This window comes from Dreissena polymorpha, chromosome 3 (genome assembly GCF_020536995.1).
Source record: "Dreissena polymorpha isolate Duluth1 chromosome 3, UMN_Dpol_1.0, whole genome shotgun sequence".
NCBI classification, from domain to species: domain Eukaryota; kingdom Metazoa; phylum Mollusca; class Bivalvia; order Myida; family Dreissenidae; genus Dreissena; species Dreissena polymorpha.
In genome coordinates, this window is record NC_068357.1 from 27,090,216 (window position 1) to 27,101,202 (window position 10,987).

The 10,987-nt window shown below is 34.5% G+C and overlaps 1 protein-coding gene across 1 annotated transcript; it reads left to right on the forward strand.

Annotated features, from left to right (window-relative positions):
* Positions 1-458: 458 nt before the first annotated feature.
* On the forward strand, positions 459-4,293 carry LOC127873385 (leucine-rich repeat-containing G-protein coupled receptor 4-like). The gene has a single exon (XM_052417237.1). It carries the CDS (start codon positions 494-496, stop codon positions 2,771-2,773), a length of 2,280 nt encoding a protein of 759 aa, XP_052273197.1. The 5' UTR covers positions 459-493; the 3' UTR covers positions 2,774-4,293.
* Positions 4,294-10,987: the final 6,694 nt, after the last annotated feature.

Genomic DNA, 10,987 nt, shown 5'->3' on the forward strand with positions numbered 1-10,987 from the left:
GAGTTATTCACCAGGCCGATAAAGCTTTCCGTCATGCATTAACAATCTACAAACAATAGATTCATATGCATTACATGATAACAAGCAACGGTTGTTTTTTTAGGTTCTAGTTGTGTTCCTTGCATTGTTTAAAGTTTTAATACTTTACATGAATGTAGGGATTTACTTCTGGGTTAAAATGAAAATACAATCACTATTTTATATGCATACAAATGCCAAACACATTAACAATGTTAAATATTCTTTTAATAATATGATAATTTAATATTCATAAAGTATGTCTGAATATAACATGTTCTCAAAATATCTATCATTGTTAAATAGGCCCCTCCCGCTTCCTTTAATACACATTCATAGGTTTAAACACACGTCGATGTAGTTGTTTCAGAGCTTTGAATCTGCACACATAAGTACGCAAATATATTTCTTTCCGGTTCAGACATATTTTCCTGCGCATAACAGTGGTCGATAGTAGTCAGTGCAAGTTTAACCTATGAACATGGCGTCTTATTTTTACATGTTTATAGGGCTTAATGCTCATCTATTGTGCGTTACTGGATACAAGTTGGAAGCGTGCGACGATTTTAATCCAATGTGTTTCAAAACGAATAATAATTCGTTGAAATGCGTCAACATGTTTCCAGAAGGTATAGAATCTGAAATACTAAATGTTGAAATTGGCTGCTTCAATAATGAGCTCAACATCACAAAAAAAACATTTTCGAACGAAAGCTGGCGGAAAATCCAAACATTGAGAATTTATAATGATGATCATCAGCGTTGGGTAACGCTTCAAAACAATTGTTTTGTGAATTTGAATAGTTTGAAAGAATTAAAAATCAACATTCCATTGTCAGTTTTCGATTACGGATCACTGAATGGTCTGGATGTGGTCACTTTATTGGACGTGTCCAACTGCACACGAGCAGATCCTGATATATTCTTAAATATTCTTTTTAACAGTTCATTGCTACAACTAAAAAGCCTTGCTTTGTCTAGTTTTGGAAGAGACTTAGGCAATAAAGCGTTTCACCTGACTGATACATTCTGGCAATTCGTGAAGGACAGAAGCGTATCATCGTTGAATCTTAGCTACGTTATGATTATCGAAATAAACACAAGAGCATTCAATGAGAACTGTGACAGTTTAACGGATATATCGCTAAGAGGAAGTTATTTGTTTGGGTTTTATAGAAAGAGGGCTACATCACCTAAACCTTGTAAAAGCCTTCGGTTTTTGGACATTAGTGAAATTATCTTGCCCAAACACCTTCAATTTATGTGTCAACTAACAATCCCTTTTGAGAATTACAGCAACATGTCTATAGACATCAAACAAATCATTGATTTGTGGGACGCAGAAACGATATTGTTGAACCAATTTTGCAACGGACAAAGTACACTTATTTTTAAGAACATTACAAAGGTGCACACAAAAACTGATTGTGATACTAAATGGAATACATTGTCGTTAAACGGTATCGGACTCAAAGTACTCGACATTCAAACGGAAGGTACCATATGTTTTCTCATTAATCTTGAAGTTCTATCAATTAATGATAATAGAATGGAATTCATCAACCCGACTTTAATGCAATCTATGCGAAAACTTAGAACGGTGGATTTGTCGAACAACAATTTAGCATTCATGAAGACATATAACGCAACTTTGTTTGAAAAGTTATTTCAATCCAAAACACTTAAAAATATCAATCTAAGTGATAACAAGATAACACACTTGTCGCATAGTATGTTTTTGCAGTGTATAAATCTTCAAACGTTAAATCTGTCAGGAAATTATCTTGAAGACATAGACTTTCACATTAATCAGACCCGAACATTGCAGATATTGGACATGTCGTATAATCACATCAATGGTTTAAGTACGGAAACGATGCAGATGTTAGATTCAGTACAATGGTTGAATAAAACAAAATACGGACTGGATTTGAGTGGCAACCCACTAAAATGTTCGTTGTGTTCACATTTGAAATACATACAGTGGTTATTAAGCCGCACCTATGTCAATGTAAGTGATTTACATTGCACCAACGACCATGGTGTATTATCTGTAGTCAATCAACAAGTTTCCAAACAACTTGAAAATCTTTGTGAACAGGAGGCACGCAAAAAACGAGTGGTTCTGTTGTCTGCATTACTCCCAACTATAATTGTTGTTTTTATAATTGTTTTCATAATCGGATTTGTGAGATACAGGCGAATAAGAAATTCTGAAAACAATCGAGTAAATGTTCTTCGTCGTCTAAGAGCTGGCGATGGTGACTGTGAATTCGCAGTTTTCTTTGCCTTTAGCAACAAAGATGATGCTTTTGTAAGTGAACACGTTGTCGAACCTTTTCGTTACCATTTGAAGAGAGCAGTTAAGACAGATCGCAATTTACTTTGTGTCGGAGATGAAAACTTTCGTTTCGGACGTAGCATTCATGATGAGGCCATTTCATGTCTTCGGCGCTCGATGTTGTTAGTTGTCCTGTTGTTAAATGACTACTTAAACAGTGGTTACTGTAAACTGGAGTTTGACTTGGCATTACAACTGGGTAAACCGGTCATTTTGATGATCAAAGAGCAAGTAAATGAAGAACTAATGTCACTCTCTATGTCGATGCTTTATAGGACGAACACAAGAATCCTGTGGACCCGACGTGGCGATAATTACGTCCTGAAATCTACTTGGGACAACGTGGTGAAATCCATCCTTGACACCATATCAAATAAAGAGTTTGTAAAACGAGCAAACTATGCCACATTTTAGTAAAACTGCGTTTTTTATAATCTGCATTGATAAATATATATATTTATTTGTGTATATAATACATGTTTATGTTAGAATAGTGAGGGCCAATGTTTACTTCATCATGTTTGTTGTTATTTAGCTTAAGGGTTTAGAACTGTAATATGAAATTTGTTTTTCTTTTTATACTTCGTATATTGCCTTTTCCATTTACCGAACAATTAAGGATTCTCAGATATTCCCAGTTGCCAACCCACAATATCCCCCACCGTTTTTTTTTCATAAATATTGTATTACAAATTTTACTCTTATGCACATAACAAGAGATGTGTTTGTCAGAAACACAATGCCCCCTACTGCGCCGCGTTGAAGCCTTATATTTGACATTTGACATTGATAGATGACCTTGACCTTTCACCACTCAAAATGTGCAGCTTCATGAGATACACATGCATGCTAAATATCAAGTTGCTATATTCAGTATTGCAAAAGTTATGGGCAACGTTAAAGTTTTCGGACGGACGGACAGACTGACGGACAGTTCAACTGATATATGCCACCCTACCGGGGACATAAAAATTGATCAAGCAATACTAATGGAAAGTTTGAATTGGGATATCAATGATTTTGTTAATCTTTTTTTGATGTCATTAAATGTATTTATTGAACACTATAATATCTGGAAAAGTCAACAAATACAATTATAGCAAAAAAAAAGAAAAAGAGAGAAAAACGTGATTTAAATATTTTGACTCGCAAAGTCAATCAGTATAAAACGAAATTTGGAATTATGGAAGCCAAACCTGTTAATATGGTATATGGCATTAACCCCTATACATTGGCAGGAGAAGAGACGCATGGACCCCGACACTATTTGTCAGACCAAGTGTTCACATGTTAGGAAGTTAAACACTTGTTTCGGAACCCTTTTGACAAATCTCACTAATTATTTTTAAGACTTTATTAGCTCGGCTGTTTTCGGAGAAAACCCGAGGTATTGTCATTGGCAGCTCGTCGTGTCCTAAAACCTTAACATTTTGTTAACCTTTGTTTACCTTTTAAACATTGGTTCTAAAATGAAAGTGCTTCCACCTACAACATTGAAACTTCATATGTAGCTGCACCTTGATGAGGTCTACACGCCACATCCACTTTTGGGTCACTAGATCAAAGGTCAAGTTCTGACAAGTTTTCATTGATTCTAAACTGTACCCGCAGACGAGCGTTGGCACCCGTTATGCGATGCTCTTGTTTTAAAACTTATTATCATATGTGGTATAATTGTGTTTTCTGTTGTAATTGTTCAAAATATAATTATATACATTTGGTCACTTTTGTCTAGTATTTGGAGCATTCAAAGAATTGAACGAATATCACGGATTTTAATGCGTTATTTTATGCAGATTATGCTCTGTGTTTGCATACAGCTTATTATATATGTTTAAAGTCTGCATATCAATATTGGATTAACAAATGTATTTCTAAAAATATAATTTAGCTTTCATATTATCTTATTGCATTAATTAAAAAAGAGCACTGTACGATATAACTCTGAGTTTTTTTATTATAAATAACTATTAATAAATAAACATGAGCAATAAAATATTAAGCAGTTAGAGAATATTTATATGCGTCGATGGAAGTCAATCGATTTGCAATAGATAGCTCTGCTATTCAACATACTTTACAAGTTAATACATATATTTCATACAAACACATCAGACCATACAAGCGGATCAATTGCTGTAGGAATGGGAGCGCACAAGGCTTGCATTAAACTGGAATAAAATGCCTTCTTCTTCCCTCGTATATTAATATGAATTACAAACATTATTCAGTTATATATACAATAGTCTTAGACCACGTTACAGTATCTAGTTAACTGAAAAGAAGCCAACACTATTTACTGATTGAGGTATTTAAAACATGTATTGCAATAGCGTCCCAAATGTTTCAAGTAACGAATTTGGAAAGATCAGGATGCTTCTTTGTGTCTTTTCAACGAGCTCAGAAAGTTACGTGTCTGATTTAGCAATATTGCTACCTTCTTGGACCTTTGGTACCTGATCTGAATTAAAATTTATTAGATTTACTTTACGAATATTTCACCAGGGACGGTTTTTGGATGATCTGAAAAATCAACAACCGTTAGGAACGTTCTGGAACCCGTCGATAGTGTATCGGTAACTGAACGGCTATTTAAAGTTTTATCCTCCCTGAACGGATCCTGCAAGATGCAGAACGACAGCAGAAATATCCAGGAAGAGTTCTTGTCCGATTATTGACTGAACAATCCGAAACTGTCGCAAGTTTAGCATTCGGCTTCCTATGGTTGATTTTTTTTGATGCCGAAGTTTTTCGATTTGCAATTACAGAGAGGTTCCATACGGTTTCAGCAGAGTAAAGATCATTCATAAAAGTCCCAGAAACAGCCTGGAAAGTCACCTCGACCGTGTAGCCGACAACAGGTTTAACGTCGAATCAAAATGTATTGATTATAATTTCATGAAACTTTTATTGCGACGGTAGGCCGATAATCCGATAAAGCCATATCCAAGAACAAGACATTTGGATGGCGACATTTATAACGCTGCTAGTAATAACGTTTAATTATGTTGACATGAATTATTATTGATAATGTCTGTCCCCTTGTTTGACGTACAATTCATTTTAACATGAAAGTTACCAACAAGGGAAATGTACAACGGTTATGGTGCAGCTCCAAGAAAACTGTTTCATTTATTAAAAGACGAACAATCTACAAAAAGGAACATTTGTGATTGATAATCATATTTTATCATAACTATGTTGCCAATAAATACAATATAAATAGCAATATCAACACATTAACACAAATGGTTTCCTATTTAAATTCGGTCACCATATAATGGCCATTATTTAAAGTTTATCTTAACACGTTGATATTTGACCAAGAAGTGGCACGCCTACTCCCCATGGTGTACAAAGGTAATGTATTCATTGCATGATGCCTGATAAAGTTAAAGTATGGACAAGCTGTTTCAAGGATAAAATTAAACGTTGATCTTTATGTGTTGCCTTGACTTTGTATGCCGTGAAGCCTGTGCAACATGGCACAGTCTTAACAAACGGATTGTTTGTGGTAAATAATTTTCAAATCGAACTCTTAATAAAAAGTCCAATAGCGGACAAGCTGTTTGTGGCCAAATGAAACATTTGACAATAAATATGTCCTTCACCTTTGAGGTAGGGAGACAGGTATTACACGCAACACGACGTCTCCTCATGGTTGTTATTTTCGGGAAGTTATTTTGAGATTGCATGATGAATGACAAAGTTACTGTCGGGATACGTGGTTTTATAATATAATGTAATATTTGACCCCTTAGTTTGAGACAAAAGCTACACGCGACACGCCGTAATCTCATGTTTGTCAGTTGTTGTAAGTTACTTCAAAATTGCATGATAAGTGACAAAGTAACAGTCCGGACAAGCTGTTGTATGGCAAAATTTGAAATTTTGGCTCCATGATGAGTGTTTGTGTTCCCGTAATGTCCATCGGTAAAATGCACCATGCATGAACATTTGATTTTTGAGTACTCTAAAGGCCATATTAATAACCAAATCTACAAGAAACTTGGCCAGAATATTTATGCTATTTACATATCGACTGAGTTTGCAACTGGTTAAAATGAGGTCAAAATCCAGGTCAGCTGGTCAAATAAACAAGAGGGCCATGATGGCCCTGAATCGCTCACCTACCTAACCTTGCCACATCAACTTAAATTCTATCAGCCCATATACAATCCCAAGCCAGATTTCATTCTGACAAAATTGCATTAAAACGTGATAAAAACTGTGACCTCTTTCATCTACACAATGTTTTACTAGTATTGGCCCGGTGACCTAATTTTTGACCCCAGATGACCCATATACGAACGATTCAAAATCAGTTATTATCAGGATAAACATTCTGACCATATTTCATTAAGATCAGATGAAAACTATGACCTCTATTGTCTACACAAGGTTTTTCTATTATTTGACCTAATGACCTAGTTTTTGACCCCAGATGACCCAAATACAATCCCAACCCAGATTTCATCAAGATAATCATTCTGACCAAATTTCATTAAGATTGGATGAAAACTGTGACCTCTATTGACTACACAAGGTTTTTCTATTATTTGACCTAGTGACCTAGTTTTTGACCTCAGATGACCCAAATACAATCCCAACCCAGATTTCATCAAGATAAACATTCTGACCAAATTTCATAAATTTTGGATGAAGACTGTGACCTCTATTGTCTACACAAGGTTTTTCTATTATTTGACCTAGTGACCTAGTTTTTGACAACAGATGACCCAAATACAATCTCAATCCAGATTTCATCAAGATAAACATTCTGACAAAATTTCATAAAGATTGGATGAAAAATGTGACCTCTATTGTCTACACAATGTTTTTACAAGGTTTTTCATTATTTGACCTAGTGACCTAGTTTTTGACCCCAGATGACCCAAATACAACAACAACCCAGATTTCATCAAGATAAACATTCTGACCAAATTTCATAAAGATTGGATGAAAACTGTGACCTCTATTGTCTACACAAGGTTTTTCTATTATTTGACCTAGTTACCTAGTTGTTGACCCCAGATGACCCAAATACAATCCCAACATAGATTTCATCAAGATAAACATTCTGACCAAATTTCATAAAGATTGGATGAAAACTGTGACCTCTACTGTCTACACAAACAAATTGTTGACGGACACACGCACGCACGCACAACGGACGCCGGACATCACACGGTCACATAAGCTCACCATGTCACTTTGTGACAGGTGAGCTAAAAAAACGCTTGTGAAACCTCTAGAGGCAACATTAATTGTCCAATCTTAATCTAAATTGGTAAAGAACAATTTTCTCAATGACATTTCGGCTGAGTTCAAGACATTCACGGTGCTTCAAAGTTTCCAATACGAAGCTTGTGAAAACTCCAAACGCGGCATTTTAGTCAAATCTTCATAAAACTTGGCCCAAAAATGTTTCCAAAAATTAATTCAGATAAGGTTTACACTGGGTCATATATCGTAAAAACATTGTACCAGTTCACATTAAAATAAGCATGTGAACACTCTAGAAATCATTTCTGTTTGCGCAATATCATAAATTTTGCTGTAAACATGTGTTATAATAATATCTCATATTAGTGAGATATAGTTACATGCCATTTAAAAACATGGCTGCCTTGAGGCGGAGCAGTTTTCGTTGTGGCTTTACTGTGCGATAACACGATTAGTTGTTTTGTTATTCAAAGACATCGCATCCAGGTTTCAAGGAAATTTTCGTTAAGTGTACACCACCTGCTCAGAAATGTTGTGTTTCTTCGTGTCTCAGCTAAACGCCCAAAGACCTTGGTCCCTCTTGTAATAATTTAACATTTACCCTTTGCAGACTGCTTAAGGAAATTTTGTTAAGTTTTTAATACAAAGCGTTTGGGGCCCACCTCAATCAACACTTGAGAACTATCGTATTCTTGGTATCAAGGAAGATAATAGACGGCAAAATCAGAACAATACCATCATTGTGACAATGCACTTAAATAAGTATTTAATTTCTTTCTTATAACAAACCCTTTCCGGTTTAATACACGATTCAGTATGTACACTATTACCCCCCCCCCCCCCCCCCCAAACACACACAAACAATATGCTAAACAAAAAAATAAAAAAGACAGATATTTCAATTTTAGTCATATACTATCATAAAACAAACATTCATGAGTATTGCCACCTTTATGACAATTCAGCCGCATATTGCGTTATCTGTATAGAATAAACATTAAGCATTCCCAACCTAGTCAATTAATTACCATTTTTTAAATTTATTTCTGGATTAATCAAATAAAAATAACTAATAAATATAAAAGTTTGATGTCATGGGCCTTGAAGACGTCCATACGTAGGTCTTAGTGTGAGTATAGGTCAAGTGAAGAAACTAATCTTGCCGATACCAAACTCCCAATGAGGCCAAATATGTTAAGTGTTTGTCTGGTGCCTAACTTTGTCTATCATTAATGGATCATCAAATATTTTGGCTAAAGTAACAAGCTTGCTGAGACGTAGTGTGGAATGCAAGAACCAGGCTCAGGCCCCTATTCCATTGATCACAGTTCACGGCCATAAATCTAACAGTTTTAATCCTTTGGCTGCATATAACTTTGTTTACGATAAACATCTTTTAAAATCACTAGGAATAATTTACCAGCATTATGGGGCAAAGTGTCTTGCAAATGAATCATGTGCCTAATGCAAAGGCCAAAGTCAACATAGTGTCTGGATTATAACTTTGTAGAGCATGTATTAATTCAAACATAACAGGAGTAAAAAGATAATAGACAGTGTCCAACCTAAGAACATGGTCCCTCAGTTTTAAAAAATCCAGTTGAAGCTAGGGCAAATAATAAATTTATTATATATACTGTTACAATTAAATTGCATCCGTAAGAATTTAATTACATATGTTTTTCATACTTTTCAGAAACTCATCCAAAATGTTACGTCAGTAAACCCATTTTTTGAAGTCACTTATACAAACAAAAGTAGCAGAAAATGCAAGGCCCCTTCAAAAATGTAATACCGGTAAACCGTCATATCAAGCGATGTTAAATAAGTTGGTTTCTTGCCGTACAGGAAAACAGGTGCTCAAGCGTAATCTCGAAATTGACTGCAATATGTTAGGTGTAACAGAACATTAATATCATGATAACTTCGTTCTAAACTGATCTATGGTTTAGTTGTCATATGACGCTATTTAAAAACATAAATTTGGCCTAACCCACTACTGGAAAGGTCTATATAGCTGTCACAAAGATCGAGTGTATGTGCCTCCATTACGTTACAACGTCCAAGTTGTCTTGACTGTTTACATGTCATTCAACATGCTTGTTTTTTTTTAAACTAACTTACCACAAACAACAATCATAAGGAGACACTGTGATTTATGTAATATACGTCTTTATACCTCAAAGGTCAATATCCCACTGGAGATATAAGGTCAAATTTGGCCATAACACAGTTTATGCGGACCGTACCTTTTTCATTTACCATTAAATGTTTACATTATCCACCACACATGTTAAACATATGGAGATGGCATCCTGTGTGTAACAACCTTATCTCTAGCTCAAACACAATACGTGGTCAATATGTAGGTAAAAATGGAAAACTTACAACTGATTTCACTTTGTCTGGACTGTAACTTCATTGTTCATCATTCAATTTTAAATACTATTTTGTCAAAATGTTTACAATGTGGAGGTGTGTCACGCTTAAATCTTGTACCCCTTGGGCAAAGGTCAAATTCAGAGGTCAAACAGAACGACAATTGACAACATGTTAAACAGGTTGCGGACAGGAATCTATCTAGCTCATATCGTGAAAGTTACCTTTCAAACCATAAATCATAATTTCATTCAAAATTCAGACAACATTAACTTGCGGTGAAACTTGCCCACATCTTTTCAAGAAACGTCAGTTGTTACGATAATTTTTTATTTATTTATTCTATTTATGTATATTATATGTTTGTTGGTGTATTATTCTTTCACTTGCTGAGTTATTTTTCCAATTAGATTATCTGTGCTCAACATACAGATGCATTTTAGACCAAAATAATTTTGCTTGATACCATGTACATGGAGTAAAAGATACAGTTTTTATTGTGCAATGAATGCTACCCAGACAGTTAACAAGAAAACAAATGTTAATTGACTTATTCACAGATTTAAATAATTTTAATTTAATTAAGTGCAATTACTATCAATAATATAATATCTAAATTAGATTTAAATAATTACAATAACAAGAATTAAAGATACATATTAGCTTCTCCACGAAATTCAAACCCGAGACGCATCAGCATTTAACATTAAAATTAAAACGCTTTAAGAAATCTTTATACTCATGTTTGAAATTTGAATGTAACAATTGATCTACCTTTTTACCAATGTGATTGCGTTATCCATAAACCATCAAATTTTTGTTTCAAACTTTAATTACAAGTGTAATTTTATTTGTTTTAATTATAATGCTTACATGCTGTTGTGATTCCATGAAAAAGTTTTGAAAACTGTAACTTTGCACAACTTTGAACAATTAGTCTCTTTACAATTATTTTTGCAATATTGCATCTCCACTAAAAACTGTTAAGTTTTTAACATAAAGAAATAAAGTAAAACGATGAAC

Excerpts from the sequence above, each read along its gene's own strand:
- LOC127873385 (XM_052417237.1), top strand. The coding sequence starts at position 494 with ATGAACATGGCGTCTTATTTTTACATGTTTATAGGGCTTAATGCTCAT.